The following is a 16009-nucleotide window of genomic DNA, read 5'->3' on the forward strand; positions in this document are numbered from 1 at the left end:
TCAGGGAGCCTCTGCAGCTTCTCACTAATGTGTCCCGGCTCTTTGCAGAAGTGCTACCAGAAAAAAAGCCTTTGTTGTTGTTTTGTTCCCCCCCCATTAGAAAGGTGACATACGCTGGCCTGGCCATGCCGTGCTCAGCTGTCCTCGGGGGACGTGCGTGCCCTCTGTGACACAGACCTCTGGCGGGCCGCCCAGGCATGGGACGGGTGGGGGTTAGGGTTATATCTGTTCATGGCACAGAGCTGCATGGTCGGTCACCATGGGTAAGACATGCAAAAGGAAGGGATTGTAAACACGTCGCTTTCCCCTGCGATGGGACTGTGCTGGAACCCCCCGCTTTTTATTATTATCGTTATTTATTTCGTGGCTCCAATTGTTGCCACACTCCCCTTTCAGGAGCAATGGGGATCCCACCCCCACATCTGGCCACTGATCCCTGGCAGTGACCACCTTCGTCAGTTATGAAATCAGCCTTACAGGCACTCTTAAGGATAGTGATTTTTTTCTTTATTTTTTTTTTTTTTATTCACCCTGTGAAGCAGAGAAATTGGTTTAAAATGCTTTGCCAGGAATCGACTCTGTCTTCCAGGAACAGCAGGTGTGGAGATGAGATCTGGATGCCTTCCAGCAGACCGAACAGAAGCCCCGAGGTTGGGGGGGGGGTGTTTATGACTACCCTATGGACACTGCGCTGTCCCCTAAAGGTGCTGGGTGCATTCCTCCAGCCATATATAGCGAGCCTGATGCGGTCGTGTTACCGTCCCGCTTGCAATTCCGAATCCCCGTCCCGAGTCCCCAGTCGGCCGGGGGGTATCCTCCGTGAGTCCCCAGTCGGTCGGGGGTATCCTCCGCGAGTCCCCAGTCGGTCGGGGGTATCCTCCGCGAGTCCCCAGTCGGTCGGGGGTATCCTCCGCGAGTCCCCAGTCGGTCGGGGGTATCCTCCGCGAGTCCCCAGTCGGTCGGGGGTATCCTCCGCCGAGTCCCCAGTCGGTCGGGGGTATCCTCCGCGAGTCCCCAGTCGGCCGGGGGTATCCTCCGCGAGTCCCCAGTCGGGCCGGGGGTATCCTCCGCGAGTCCCCAGTCGGCCGGGGGTATCCTCCGCGAGTCCCCAGTCGGCCGGGGGTATCCTCCGCGAGTCCCCAGTCGGTCGGGGGTATCCTCCGCGAGTCCCCAGTCGGCCGGGGGTATCCTCCGCGAGCAGCAGAATCCTTGCTCAGGCTGTCTGTGCTTTTTCCAGCCACATGTTGGCCCTGGGTGACCTGACTGGAAGCGGGCCGAATTCCCGGAGCCGGAGGAGCAGACTGCTTGTGTCATGACACTTTAAATTGACAGTTAACCCCCCTCCCCCCCCACCTCGACAGGTCAGTCTGAAGCGATCCATGCGCAAGAGGTCGGCGTCGCTGTCTGACTGTGGCAGCGACCCCTCCCCTGTCAAGGCGCGCCCCGCCTCCCCCCGACCCGCTGTGGCCCAGAGCCCTCTTCAGCGGCCGTCCTTGCAGCCCTCCCCGCCGCTCGTACCGGGAACCCCCCCTCGGACACCCCCGCCAGCCGCCCCCGTGCCGCCAGAGGTGCGCCGGCTGATTGTGAATAAGAACGCAGGCGAGACGCTGCTCCAGAGAGCCCGCCCCCGCCTGGGATACGAGGTAAGCTGCTTCCCCCGCCCCCCCACTCCCAACTCCCCGCTCTGTTCCTGCAGCCCCCAATCCTCCCCCCCCCCCCCCCCCCCCCGCTTTTGCGGTACAAGCACGGCTCCTCACACCTCGTTAATTCTCCGCTAGACCGAGTGTGGCGTGTAAGCGTCCCCGACAGGCGCGGAGCGATCGTTTAGCGCGCGCCCCCGCTTGCACGCTCTCTCTCTCTTGGTCGCTCACTCTTGCTCGCTTTCTCTCGCTCTTCGTCGCTTGCTCTCTCTTGCACTCTCTCGCTTTCTCCCTCGCTCATTCTCTTGCTGTTTCCCTCTCTCTCTCTCTCTCCCTTTCCCACTTTCTCACTTGCTCACCTGCTCTCACTCTCTCTCTCATGCGCTTGCTCTTTCGTTTGCTCGCTCACTCTCCTCTCCCTCTCACTTGCCTGCTCAGAAGCAGTTCCCGGAATACATTGCTGCCGACCTTTGCCCCCTCCTCTGCCGCTGCGTTCTGCCCTCCCCCCCATCCCCCCCCTCCCCCCCCCCCGAGCGCCATTTCCTGCCGGATAGCAAGTCCAGGTTTATTTCTAGCAGCCCAGGGAATAAACAAATCTAGTTGCCTCTGAAAGACGGTAAAATAGCATTTTATTTGATTCTGCATTTTGGGTGGAATTAACGTGAATATTCCCATGTTCCCTACAATAAATTAATATGATTTCTCATAATCAGATTTTAACTTTTAAACCTGCAACACATATGATGTGTTAAAAAATGGGATCAAATCTAAATTTGTACTAATAGCAATGTAATAGCGACCTGTATTCCCCTGTCTCCCCCTGCCTCGGTACAATCAGCCGTGCCGTGTCCTCGTGTTTTGGTGTCTGCTGCCCTTCACTCCCCCCTCTAAATCTGACTCTCTGTAAGAGGTTTTTCCTGACCCCCCCCCTCTCTGTCATGCTAACGGATGCCAAACGTAATGGAGTGTCCTCGTCCTGCGGTTAGGTCACTCGGGTCAGTCCGGGGGGGAGGGTAGACGGTTTTTCCTGTCTGCAGTTCTCTTTTCCTTTGGTCTTCATTTTTTTTATTTCCTTCCTGTACAGTATACCTTTGTCTGCCCTCTGCATCTGGTGTCGGCGGGTCAGACTGCAGGCTGTGGGCTTGTGTGTGGCACGTGTGCGTGTGTGACGGAAAGCCAGCACAACTCCTCCCTCTTTGTCTCATGCTGCGTTGCCGTCTCCTGTATTGTTGCCCAACCTGCCGATTATGTGCCTGCTCCCCCGCCAGGAACCTGCCATGACTCTCTATTAAATGTCATGCCGAACTCCAAAGCCCCTCCTGGGCCTGTGAGTACTGACTCTCAGGGACTCTGAAGCCCCCTGCCTGGACCTGTGGGTACCGGACTCTGAAGCCCCCTGCCTGAACCTGTGGGTACCGACTCTCAGGGACTCTGAAGCCCCTCCTGGGCCTGTGGATACCAACTCTCAGGGACGCTGAAGCCCCACTTGGACCTGTAGGTGCCGACTCTTAGGGACTCTGAAGCCCAATTTGGACCTGTGGGTACCGACTCTCAGGGACTCTGAAGCCCCGCTTGGACCTGTGGGTACCGACTCTCAGGGACTCTGAAGCCCCTCCTGGGCCTGTGGATACCAACTCTCAGGGACTCTGAAGCCCCACTTGGACCTGTAGGTGCCGACTCTTAGGGACTCTGAAGCCCCCTCCTGGACCTGTGGGTACCGACTCTCAGGGACTCTGAAGCCCCGCCTGGGCCTGTGGGTACCGACTCTCAGGGACTCTGAAGCTCCGCCTGGGCCTGTGGGTACTGACTCTCAGGGACTCTGAAGCCCCCCGCCTGGACCTGTGGGTACCGACTCTCAGGGACTCTGAAGCCCCCCGCCTGGACCTGTGGGTACCGACTCTCAGGGACTCTGAAGCCCCCCGCCTGGACCTGTGGGTACCGACTCTCAGGGACTCTGAAGCCCCCCGCCTGGACCCGTGGGTACCGACTCTCAGGGACTCTGAAGCCCCTCCTGGGCCCGTGGGTACCGACTCTGAGCGTTACAGTGATTATGGGTTCCCTGAGTTCTCTGAGGAGTCATTAGTGAGGGGGGGTGAGATCACAGGACTGCAGGCAGCAGAGTCGCCCTGCACCTGCTAATGTCGTGTCAGTCAGTGTGGGATACGGGCAGCATTTTCTTGTGCAGTGGCCGCTGCCTTTTTATGCTGTTTCTTGGGAGGAGGGGCACAGACGGGAAGCAGCCCTCTAACTGCCTGCATGTGATAAGCCGTCAGCGGCTCCCAGGGGCTCCGCGCCAACTGAAGCACAGTGGGGCCCGCAAGGGCAGCCTCAAAGACCCACCCCCCGCTACCACCACCTCTCGCTTAGCAACACCTCCCTGACAAATCTGAGCTGGTGGGGGGAGGCCCCAGAGCGCTCCATGGAATTTGGATGCATTATGTTATGCTTGATTGGATGGAGGTAATGTAAGGTATAAAATAGTGGGGGGGCAGTAGAAAAAGGGGGTTTGGCTTCCTTATTGCGTATCTATCTATAGAATGTGTGTGTGGCACCCCCCCCCCCCCCCATCCCGCTCGCGCGGCTGAGTGTGCGGCACCCCCCTCCCCCCCATCCCGCTCGCGCGGCTGAGTGTGCGGCACCCCCTCCCCCCCATCCCGCTCGCGCGGCTGAGTGTGCGGCACCCCCCTCCCCCCCCTTCCCCGCTCGCGCGGCTGAGTGTGCGGCACCCCCCTCCCCCCCCTTCCCGCTCGCGCGGCTGAGTGTGCGGCACCCCCCCTCCCCCATCCCGCTCGCGCGGCTGAGTGTGCGGCACCCCCCTCCCCCCATCCCGCTCGCCGCGGCTGAGTGTGCGGCACCCCCTCCCCCCCCTTCCCGCTCGCGCGGCTGAGTGTGCGGCACCCCCTCCCCCCCCCATCCCGCTCGCGCGGCTGAGTGTGCGGCACCCCCGTTTCCAGATCCGTGCCCCTGATCGCCTCGTCAGACAGACAAACCCGCTTAAATCTGTCCTTTTCATTACGGAGGCTTCTGGTGCCTCCAAATAACTTGATTTAATTCACTGGAAGGAAAAAAAAAAAACTGAAAGGCTCTTTGCATATGCAAATGTGACAGGGCGCCCCAAAGCAGTGCCTTCTCACTGTTCCAGGGGGGGTTTGTACCTTTAGCTATCCCCCCTCCCCCAGCGTGTGGTGATACCCTGCTTGCGGCCCCGGCCAGGTTCGCGGGCCACGGCCCTGGTTCTGGCCTCCGCTCTTTGCCCTGGCTGCTTGGATCCCGTCCCAAATGGCCCCTTTGCCGATTTAGCCCTTTGCCACTGACTCGGGCCACGGAAGCGGCACCTGTACACATTAAAAGCATGTCGCGGCACTCCAGGGTGCCATCCGACACGGAGATCCCGTCTGCTCCCGCGTTAGGCACACTGGGTGGGGGGCAGCTGCGTTTAAAAACTCAGGGGGGCAAGAGGGAGAGAGAGCGAGTGTGAGAGAGAGAGAGAGAGACACGGAGGGAGGGAGGCTGGGTGGGTGGGTGCCACACACACACACACACACACACACACACACACACACACACACACACACACACACACACACACACACACACACACAGATAGCAGTTGATAGTGAGGCCTCTGGTTTCATCAGGCCTCTGGTTCCACTGCGTCCTGTCAAACTGCTTAGAGTGCCCCCCCCCCCAATCCACCATTACTGGGAGTCATGCCGGCCTCCCGTCAGGTGCACCCCCCGCCCCCCTGCCTGCTCCTGTCTCCGGGAGCCGTCAGGGAACATTCCTGCCGGACTGTAATGACAGCCCCCCCACCCCCCCCTGGTTGGTGTGGCTCGCTCTCTCTCTCACTCTCTCGCTCGCCCCGCCCCTCCCCGCTCGCTGACTGATTGTGCGTTTGCAGCGTTCGCTCTTAATTAAAAGCCCCACTTAGTGAGCCTCAGCCTTTCCTCCTGCACTCTTTAGTGAGCTGTTCCAATCAGCTATGTCCCCCCCACCACCCCTGCGTGCGGTGGGGGGTCCGCGATTCTCCCCAAGAGTAGTGCAGTCTGAATCTCGCTCAGAATTAGCATGCAGCCCCTGGCCACGCCTTGGCTAGTCTTTCTGGGTTGGTCTGCATCGGGTGGGCTCAGTTGAAGTCGGGGGGGTGGTGCTATGCCTTCTGTCAGACTGGGGGGGGGGCTACGGGGCCCTTTACTGTCGGCTGAGCTGTGGTTTTTACGGGCTGACCTGCACGGTTTAGTGTCCGGTTTAACGTGAGCCATCTCGTGTGCAGATGACTGTAATTGATCCACTGTACTAAGAATCTTTTATTTATAGCGATTGACGTGCGTCTGTGAAGCACGAGTAGGACAGCTGGCAGCGTGTCAGAGCGGGAGGCCTGAAACGGTACTGAGCGCCGGTGTTAAAAAAACAAACACAGAGTAATGAGATTAGTCTGCGGCCGGCGCTGTAAGGGGTTAACTGGGCGCTCGTCTCGCTGCCTGAGCGCGGTAAGCTACCGATTCCTCCTTGTTTGGTCACGCCGATCTCCCGGCTTCCAGCGAGGATACTCGCCTCCCTGCCCAGCTCTTAAAGACCTTTATTGGTTTGTTTAATGTGCCGCTTAATGTTGCCGGTCGCCTCTTGGCCCCCGCTGTCTGACCCTGGTAGCAGGGACCCCCGCCGTTACACATCGAGACCGGGAATCCACGGTCCCCCCGTGTCGAGCACTAGCGAAGAAAGTGGTCATATTTCTTTTTATTTTAAGACCCCCTCCTGGGGGTACATGTGAAGTGCTGTTTATTAAAGACCTGGCTGAGTGTCGCCATTTCCGCCTGCCTGTGGGTGGTGCCCTGTCCTCCCCCGCACCGTTTCCTGGAAACCAGACGGGGAGGTGGCGTGAGGGGCAGTGCCAGCGTGCGCTTGGTCTGTCGCATGAATGGGTCCTCTCAGCGGAGGGTTTAAAGGCCAGGCCCAGTCGGGGGGGGGGGGGGGGGGTGGCCGTGATGCTGCCCGCATTCTCATCATCTGTCGCTCCCCTCCCCTGAAATCCCCAGCTAGAAGCTTAACTGCCACAGGAAAAAGAGCAAAGACAGCGAAGGCTTGTTGTTCTGAACCTCCCTTCAGCGGTTAAACTGTGCGGAACATTTTCGTTTGATTTATTTGTTTTTTTTTTTTTGCTTTATTTATTCAAATGAAGCAACATGCAGTTGAAAAGGCAGCGACAGCCAGTTCGTAGCGCAGTTCTGCCGACCCTGGGATCTGAACCTACAGCCTTATCACGGGCACAGGGTTCTAACCCGCCGAGCCGCACGGCGTCCCTCAGTATTCAGGGGTCTGTTTTCAACCTGATTGGCCCGGGCTGGTGTGGCCCTGTCCGTTTTCTGAGATCGGTGTCCACGGGGCAGTGATGTGGGACGTGTCTGTAGGTGGCTGTCAGATGCCCCAGGGGAGGGGGACACGTAGAGATGTACGGGTCCGTGGCGGAGTGCTAAATCCGTGTTCGTTACCTTGTTGCCGTCCTCTGGCTGTGTTCATCACTGAAAACGGGGTGGTGAATTTCCGTGACATTTAACTCCCTGTTTTATCTTACTGTTTGCGTGATGGACTGGATTTAACCGGAGCAGAAATGAACAGATAATCACCCTGCTTTTGTTTTATTCCTTCTCCGAACATCTGCCGGCCCACAGAGGCTCGGTGCCGTTGATGGCGGCTCCGGAATCTGAGTCATCGTCCGCTGTGTACCTGCCATTAATCATGGTGCGTTTAATTCTGGTTCTGTCCAGATACGGTGCAGAAACCGATCGGCGTCTCAGCGCAGCAGCGCCGGCCCCTTACTGGGCAGCTTGAGAGGCCCCCTGACAGTTTAGATGCACCTCAGGTTGAGAACGTGTGCGTTCTCCAGAGTGCTAAGAAACCACTCGTGCGCGGGGGGGGCCACTAAGCGCCCAAAGGCGGGATCCATATGCTTCACTACTTGTTTATCCCCTGCTTTTCACCCCGGGGAGAAGCGATTACTACCAGCTACTTCCCATCATTGAAAATAAATAATTCTTTCTCCACCCAAAGAGATGGTGGTGGGGTTGCCTTTTGGGGGTGGGGGGGGCTTGAAGACTAGCAGTTCCTTGAGAGCAGATTTGTTAACCAGATGTCCAAAATATTCATTTGACCGTTGTGGACAGATTGGATGAGCTATTCTCAGCCTCGCCATTTTGCAAGGAGGGAAGGGGAAATTATAAAAGACCTGGCTGGAATTGCTGAAATTTGCATAGAAATAGGAATTTGAAAGAGATTGAAGTTTAAATGAGCTTTTTTTTTTTCTCCTGGGGTCTATTAAACATAGTTCCATTGCTCTTTTCTGTCAACAAAGTAATAAATAAATAAATAGATTAAATAAATAAATAAGGAGAGACCTCTATGGCCGCGACCTGGACATTAAGCCAATTATCAGGGTTGTCGTCCATTCTGATTTTTCATTTAATCCCGGACGAAATAACGCAGGATATGTCCAGGGTGGCTTATCGAAAGAGAAGCCGCTGTGTCGACCTTGTCGCGTGAGGGGTGTCACCGCGAAGAACGGGCAAATAAAATCCTCCCCTGTCTGCTTCCGTGTGGTAACAGCAGAGGAATGCGCACCTTACTCTTTCTTTGTTTTTTTGTGTGTGTGTGTTTCACGCCCCCTCGTCTGACGAGGACGAAGCGAAGCCGGAGCAGCGTCCTGCGTCTCTGCCGCGCCGTCGGCCCCGCTCTCCGCTGCGGTGGCATTTACGCTGCTTTGCTTCCCCTGTCTCCGCTCCTGCAGGAAGTGGTGCTCTACTGCTTGGAGAATAAAGTCTGCGACGTGAATCACCGTGACAACGCCGGCTACTGTGCGCTACACGAAGCCTGTGCCCACGGCTGGCTGTCCATCACGCAGCACCTGCTGGAGTACGGAGCGGACATCAACTGCAGCGCCCAGGATGGCACCAGGTACTGGCCGTCCCTGTCCGGTCCCCTGTCTCCCAGCAACCCTCCCCCTCCCCCAACAGAATTCCCAGTATTTGCTATAGATGCTGTTCTGTTCAGTTCTCTCCTTAGAGCAAAACAACGCTACTGCATATGAAAGATGTTAATTATAAAGTTTTTGCGTCATTTATATAAAGCGATTGTAATTTGCTGGGGGAAAAAAAACTTTGGCACCTCGTCTTAATTTTAAAATCCACGAAAAGCCTGGATTTTTTATTTTTTTTTTACTGCTGAGATAAATGAACGAGTCGCTGTTCGGCAGCCTACGGAGGGACGGTGTTCCGGAATCGCGGCGCGACGCTTGGAAGTTTAACACGGATTCTGCTACAGCTTTAGCACCTCATAAAGGGACTTTTTCTTCTCCGATGGCTCATGAGGTTCCTCGTTTGAGGTTCTCCGGTGCTTCGGGACGATGACGGCACCACCCCTGATACAGGGGCAGTGAAATCCGATTGGCCCCCAGAGTACCCCCTTCACTGTCACTCACGATTTCAAAGCATATCATTGGCTAATGATAAAGTTGACCCCTCTCTCTGCGGATTATGGCCCCTCTTATGTCCTCCTCCGTAAAATCCTAGAATTGCCCCTGAATTTATGCTCCCCTGAAGTTTACGGGGGAGAGGATTCCCGCTTCTCTAACCGGTGTTTTTACTCCTCTCCCTGTCCCCCCTCCGGCCGATGGACCGATGGCAGGCCTCTGCACGACGCGGTTGAGAACGACCACCTGGACGTGGTGCGGCTGCTCCTGTCCTACGGGGCGGACCCCACGCTGGCTACCTACTCGGGCCGTGGGCTCCTCAAGATGACGCACAGTGAGATGATGGAGTGCTTCCTGCTAGGTGAGCCGCCGTCGCTGCCTCCGGCTGTAACCGCCCTGTTACTTAGCAACCGCCTGCGTATTTACTTAAGTGCAAGGTCTCCTGTCGGGGAAATTGCGAGCTTCTTAGAGCAGATTTAGGACTCGCCGAAGCTGCCGGGCTGCCTTTCTCTTCCTGGGAGCGGCCTCGCTTTCCCCCCCCCCCCGCCCCCCCCGCTCTCTCTTTTTAATAACCGATTTGCCGCGGCGCAGCGTGGTTTGAGCCAGTGCCGGTTCCGCTGTGGCGAGGCCCATGTATAAGGGACTCGGGGAGCACGGCAGCTGTTGGAATCGGGTCTCGGAGGACGGGACGCCGGTAACATATGCCGGCAGGCTGCAGAGCAGATGGGCAAGAAGCTGTCTTTTGGAGGGGAGGTGTGCAGAGTCTGCAGTGAATCATTAGGGGGGGGGGGGCGTCGTGTACCGTGACCACCCCCCTGTGGACCCCGACCCCCCCGGGTGTTGGGCCGGTATTAGTCAGCCCGGTCTGCCACAGCACCCTCCCATGAGCCACAAACACACACGCACCCCCCTCCACAAAAATACATGCAGGGTGTACTGTACCCTTTGTAGATCCTAGAATCACATCGCTGGGGGCACCGTTTCCCCCCCCCCCCACAGGGGTTACTGTGTGCTGTTATTTTGGGGGGCGGAGTATTGCTGACAAAATCACAAGGGAAAACGTCCTGAGAATCGCCATGGTCAGTATCAGTCATTGCTGGTATTTCCTTGACACAATAGCGCCGATTAGCCCGGTCAGGGTGAAATGTTCATCTCCTCTAGCGAGCACCCGGGGGCCCCGGGCCAGGGTTAAAGTTCCTAGGCTCGCAGAATCGGCGATCCGGAGGCGCTGCGCTAATCCGGAACCGCCGTAAATGAGATTTGGCAGGAGCCACATTCATAATCTTGCCTAGAGAGTGCTTCGCCACCCTGCTCTGCGTTCTTTGCTGCCTTGCTTTCCTATATGCAGTCGCCCTCAGTAGGGGCCTCCCCGTCCTTAGAAGCTTGTGGATGTACAGCCTTTCGCTTTCACTCGCCGAAGGTCTGCTCACCCTTTTCCTAGCAGCGGTGAGCAATCAGCCGAGACTTTCCCGTAATAGGTTATGAAACCGCACGCCCCTCTGCTCAGTGTCTTGGTGTTACACTGAGATATCGGGGGGGGGGGACCCTGTCCTGGGCCTCCTTTTGGGGGGAGGAAGGCCTCTAGTCACGTGGGCTGGCTGCCCCCCTCGTCCTCGGAAGGGTGGCTCGATTAGCGTGTCTGCCACTCCTCCGCTAATTACCACCTCCCACTGCATGCTGCCCCCCTCCCCCACCCCACCCACGAGGACAGCCACCATCACAGTGAGCATGGCCTCCCTTTGCCACTCTCTCTCACCGGATCTGCTTACGTTTGATTGCCTTCTCACATCCTTCCTTTTCTGAGCAAAGAAATGATCAGGATATCCTATACAAATTCGCTGTATGTGGGGTAGGGGTGTAAATATGAAGTTATAAATGTATCATTTGTAGGCTTCTTAAGGTTACTTTCTAATCTGGGTCCAGTACAGTATCTACCTGTCACGGTGGCCCCCTCACGGCTTACCGCCGGAGCTTACCGTCCCGGACCGCGAAGCCCCACTCGAGCCTGTCCCTCAGTGGTGCGCGGGTAAGCGGTAAAATCCAAGCACCTCCCACCCGCACAGCTGTGGAGATTTGAGTTCGAGGCGTTCGTTGCTAAAAGGCAGACGTTTAACTTGGCTGAGGCAGCCCCATTCTGGCAGAGCGGTCTCCGTGGTTTCAGTAGCGGTTTCCTATTGGCTGGTGCACGGCAGCCTTGATAGATGGTGAGGCAAGTGCTCCGGAGCCCGGTGCAGTCACATGCTGGGCCATTTCACCCCCCCGCCCCCGGCTCCTGTCTGCTTGATTCATCCCCTCCAAGGGTATCGTCAAGGCGCGCGGCGGAAAGAGCGTGGTAAATCAGCGCTGCGACCCGGCACGCTGTCTGCCTCGTTGATTTACGCCTCCTCCCCCCCACCCCCCCGCCCGTCAGCCCGTTCCTGCGCGCTGGGAGATTTCTAATCAAGCGCAGCACAGCCTCGCAGCCCATCTCGTCCATCCGCACCAGGGTCGGCATTAACAAGGCCGGTGCAGCGCTTGGCTGTGCCCGTTAAATACCGCTCCCGTTGGGCCCCGGGGGCGAAAACGACCCCTGCTGTCGTGGACACCTGGTCCCATTTTATCAGCCGGGGTCGAGCCGCGGCCCCTCTGGAACCCCCTCACTGGGATTAACGGCGCTCGCTGTCCTCCTATTTATCAGCGATCGTTAGCAGTTTGTCCTCTAGCGTATGATTTAAGGGCTCCTTGTCTGCCGGTGATAAGCGGCTGCTTGTGTTTCCCGTACGTCTCTGCGCGTGGCTGCGGTCGTCTGACAGACTGTCCCCCCCCGACTCACAGATTACTTCGCCGATCTGCAAGGCCGAGACGATGACGACCCCAGGCTCTGCTGGGAGCTGTACGGCAGTGCAGTGTGCGGTGAGTTCTGTCATATCGCCACATGTGTCCCGCATGACATCGCTGGGGTGAGACAGCCGATCATCTGCAGAGACGGAGGACACTCATGGTTAACCTTCTAGAATTCCATTGCTTCCATATTATGTTGGAAGCATGAATGTGACAATACGGTTTAAACTTTGATGATAAAATAATGGACAGTGGAGCTCATGTAAGCGTGAACAGGGGTCACTGCAAAGGCATAAGTTTGGGATGCATTTCCGGCTAGGGGTTGGAAAGTGCCCCCCCACCCCCAAATTCCTACTCCTTGGCTGAATGCCATAATAACTGGGGGAAGTTGAGGTGGTTGAGATAAAAATCCATAAATTGACTCTGCTCAAGCGCTTATTGCCTGGCAGGCCAGCTGTAGTGGGAAAACAGACATGCCCCCCCATAACCAGATCTCCTCTTCCTCCTCCTGAGGAAGAGACAGTAATTCTATCCACGTCGTCTTTTTCCCGTTTTCCTTTTTCTTACATTCCCAGTTTAATCACTGGGATAATTGCATTCAAACTCCCAGCAGCTATTTACTGCCTGCCAGAATCATTCCCAGCTCTCCCCGGAACGGTGTCTACGCAGCGTAGCGAGATTTAAAATGAGCGGATATCTGACAAGCGACAGGAGCCCAGACTTCGCCGGTGAATCGGGGCGGGGGGGGGCGTTAGCACGGCTCCAGAGAAAAGGGTAGCAGTGGCGTGGTGCTGTTTACGTAACCCCACACCCTAAATCACCCGCAGATGGAGACACGAGGCTCCATCATCTGACAGGAACAGAAACCCCGACCCCCCGAGACTTCCTCAGTTTGCCGTCTGGCTGGTGTGTGTGTGTGTGTGTGTGTGTGTGTGTGTGTGTGTGTGTGTGTGTGTGTGTGTGTGTGTGTGTGCGTGCGCGTGTGTGTGTGCGCGCGCGTGTGTGTGTGCGCGTGTGTGTGTGCACGTACGCCCGTGAACACGCCAGTACCAAGCGGGGCTTTCTGAACACTCCCCGTGCCTCGCTGTTTACAGAGCCTGCTGAGGACTGGGCTGCCTTCGACATCCTGGCCAACCCGCCCGGGCCTGGCGAAGATGACGAGGAGGAGGAGGGGGAGCAGAGGGGCGTCTTCGAGTTCGAGTTCTCCGACCGGCCGCTCCTGCCATGCTACAACATCCAGGTGTCCCTGTCCCAGGGGTGAGTCCCTCTGACACTCTGTAATAATACAGCTGTCATCCAGCTCCAGGTGGCTGCAGGAGCGACTCCCACTGTGTTGCTTTCAGACTCTGCTTTGAGGCCCCTAACCACCCACCTCCCGATTTCCCCCCCCTTCCCTCCGGGGTTTGCACACCCGCCTGTACATGGGAGAGCGCAGCACCGGAAAGGCAAACAAAAGCCGTGAGATCTAATTGCCTCCCACATGGTGCTGCCGCGCACCGTCGCCCAGAAATACCCACCCCCCCCCAACCCCTGCCGGCAGCCACTTGATCCTGATGCAGTATTAATGGCTCTCCTGTGCTGCTCCCCCCCCATCACCACCTATCCTTCTCATTGTGCCCCCACCCAGCTGCCGAACGGCCTGGTTTCAGTGACATCGATTTTGCGGTGTCTGTTTCCCCTCTCTGTCCAGCCACACGTGTGTGTGTGTGTGTGTGTGCGTGTGCGTGTGTGTGTGTGTGCGTGTGTGTGTGTGTGCGTGTGTGCGTGTGTGCGTGTGTGTGTGTGTGCGTGTGTGTGTGTGTGTGTGTGTGTGCGTGTGTGCGCGCATGCACATCAAGAAGGTTTTACTTGAACTGCATGACTGAATGATGTGCGTGTGTGTGCCAGGACCCGTTGAAATTTTAAAGCTGTAGACGGTGTGAAATGTGTGGAATGACATAGAGAACGGCGCCTCATTGTCCCCGCCTTCCTGACCGGCCCCGCCTCCTTGTCCTGCCCCGCCCAGGCCCCGCAACTGGCTGCTGCTCTCAGACGTGCTGAAGAGGCTGAAGATGTCGGCCCGGATGTTCCGCGCCGCCTTTGCGCATATCGAGGTGGCCACCATCGCCGAGGCCGAATTCTACAAGCAGGCCTCGCTTAGCCAGCTCTTCTCCTGCCCCCAGGAGCTTGAGGGCTTCCTGCCTGACAGCAAGGAGCTGCTGGACCTGGTGGAGATTAGCGGAGAGCTGGTCACACTCCTGGGCTCGTCCATAGAGTGCCTGGATGACCACTGGGATTCCGGCGCTATTGCGGTCTCATGACATTGTTGTGGCATCTCTTGTATATTGTGTAGATACTGGAGAATGTTCCGGACTGGACTACAGAGTCAACGGCCCAGACACAAAGGGAGACGTGTCCAATTCTCTTGGGAAAAGACTAATTTATCTCTTATTTTTATAAATATAAATGTGTAAAAAATTCCTTTTTTTTTTTTTTTTTATTATTTTATATATGCTGGCCATTTTTCCCCTGTGGGAGAATGTTTACTTTTAGCTTGTATCCAGATATTGGAAGCAGTGGAGATTACCGTCATGCTAGTAGGACTGCAGCAAGGTCTTCTGTCTGTTTTAATTACACCGTGCACTTCATTACTGGTTTACAGACTTGCCTGTCCTGGTCAGGTAAATTAATATTGTTTTGCAAACCTAATGTTATTTTTGAAATATTTTCAATGAGGGCATCTTCACGGGAAGGTGGTGACCGTCTAAGATGTGTTGCTCAGAGTTTGATGTTCAAGAGCAGATTTGTACCTGTGTTCGAACTCCCCCCCCCCCCCCCCCCCTTTTGTCCCTTATTTAAGATAAGAAAATTTAAGATATTTTCATGTTTTGTTTTTTTTTGTAAAATATTAAAGAACTTTTAAAATACTAAAATGGGCTGTTTCTCGGAAAAACATGCTTTAACTTGTAAATAATGGGATGATAATTGCCGTAACTGTTTCTCATTGGTGTGTTTATCATTTTGGGGATATGTTTAAACTTTGTAATTAATAAATGCCCCATTTGTATTTATATTTTACAAAAAAGTTTCTCTAAATGGCAATAAAATCATAAAACGCCTTCAGCTGCCACCATTTCTTTAATGTGAGATCTTGGGGGGAGGGGACGTAAGACACAACCGTTTTTAAGCGTCGGGGGGACACAGCACACACTTCAGGCGAGTGCGAGAGCGCGTGCTACCCGCGCATAGGTCAGATATCGGGTACTACATTCACAACAGCAATGCGGCTTATCGATTTAACGCACATATGTTTAAATGGGTTTGACAAGTTACCCCAAGGGCAAAAAGAGCGATGGCGTAATTATGTTTAGGCACTGGGAATAATTTGTCACCGTGCCGGATTTTTTTTCCACGGTTTGGTTTTGAGGAATGCTGATCCGGCTGTCATTTCCTCAGTTTTACGACAAAGACCTGTAACATTTTCTAAATCCGTGCGATAGGCTGCATGACCGCCGCTCCGACATCGTAACGACTTCAGCTTTTAAAGCTTCGGCTGCAAAACATTCAGGGATGGATCTTGTATTAATAGAAATATAGAAGAAAAGACATAAAGAGGGCTTTGAATATAGAATTACAATAATCATAAATAATGTGCCATTACACTTAGTATTGGTCTGCATATGCTAGAATAAAACAAGTCTGACCTTCATGACGTTGAAATGAGGCTATAGAGAGACTTCTGAAATTAATCACACCAAAATGCATTCGTCTACTCCGGTAAACAGCATTCAGCTGTAGGATATTCCTGGAAGGTTTAACGCTGCCTATCTGCCCAACCGTTACTTCGACGGGCTACCTTAAGCGGATCGTGATGGCGAGGTAGCAGGCGTGATTAAATAACGAGATGCTTTTTGCACCTCTCCTGCACACTTAACTAACCGTGCACCATTCCGATCACGTTCCTACACACATTGAAAATCGCATCCGGTACCCGGCCTCCTGAACACAACCCCGGTACTGAAAATTGTAGTATTAGCGTCACTCCGGCGCTATGTAATAGTGGCGAGCGGGAGAGAGGACGGCGCTGGGTGAAATAAAGTGACCTTTA

The 16009-nt window shown here is 55.4% G+C and overlaps 1 protein-coding gene and 1 long non-coding RNA gene across 6 annotated transcripts in view; one reads left to right on the forward strand and one right to left on the reverse strand.

Annotated features, from left to right (window-relative positions):
* LOC125709765 (BCL-6 corepressor-like) overlaps positions 1 to 14737 on the forward strand; it is a 37759-nt gene extending 23022 nt beyond the window's left edge. For all 5 annotated transcript variants that reach the window (XM_048978566.1, XM_048978570.1, XM_048978569.1 and 2 more), the window contains 6 exons: positions 1362 to 1643; positions 8422 to 8588; positions 9318 to 9463; positions 11917 to 11994; positions 13017 to 13179; positions 13928 to 14737. In XM_048978566.1, coding sequence (XP_048834523.1) covers positions 1362 to 1643; positions 8422 to 8588; positions 9318 to 9463; positions 11917 to 11994; positions 13017 to 13179; positions 13928 to 14222 — 1131 coding nt within the window. In that variant the 3' untranslated portion in view covers positions 14223 to 14737. The remainder of the gene's footprint in view (positions 1 to 1361; positions 1644 to 8421; positions 8589 to 9317; positions 9464 to 11916; positions 11995 to 13016; positions 13180 to 13927) is intronic.
* Positions 3148 to 3608, reverse strand: LOC125709766 (uncharacterized). Its single transcript, XR_007382833.1, has 4 exons — positions 3480 to 3608; positions 3349 to 3434; positions 3219 to 3261; positions 3148 to 3175 (listed from the first exon to the last, which is right to left on the reverse strand). It is a non-coding gene; the product is annotated as an uncharacterized LOC125709766 (long non-coding RNA).
* Positions 14738 to 16009: the final 1272 nt, after the last annotated feature.

The sequence above is a fragment of the Brienomyrus brachyistius genome, chromosome 16, assembly GCF_023856365.1.
Source record: "Brienomyrus brachyistius isolate T26 chromosome 16, BBRACH_0.4, whole genome shotgun sequence".
Lineage (NCBI taxonomy): Eukaryota > Metazoa > Chordata > Actinopteri > Osteoglossiformes > Mormyridae > Brienomyrus > Brienomyrus brachyistius.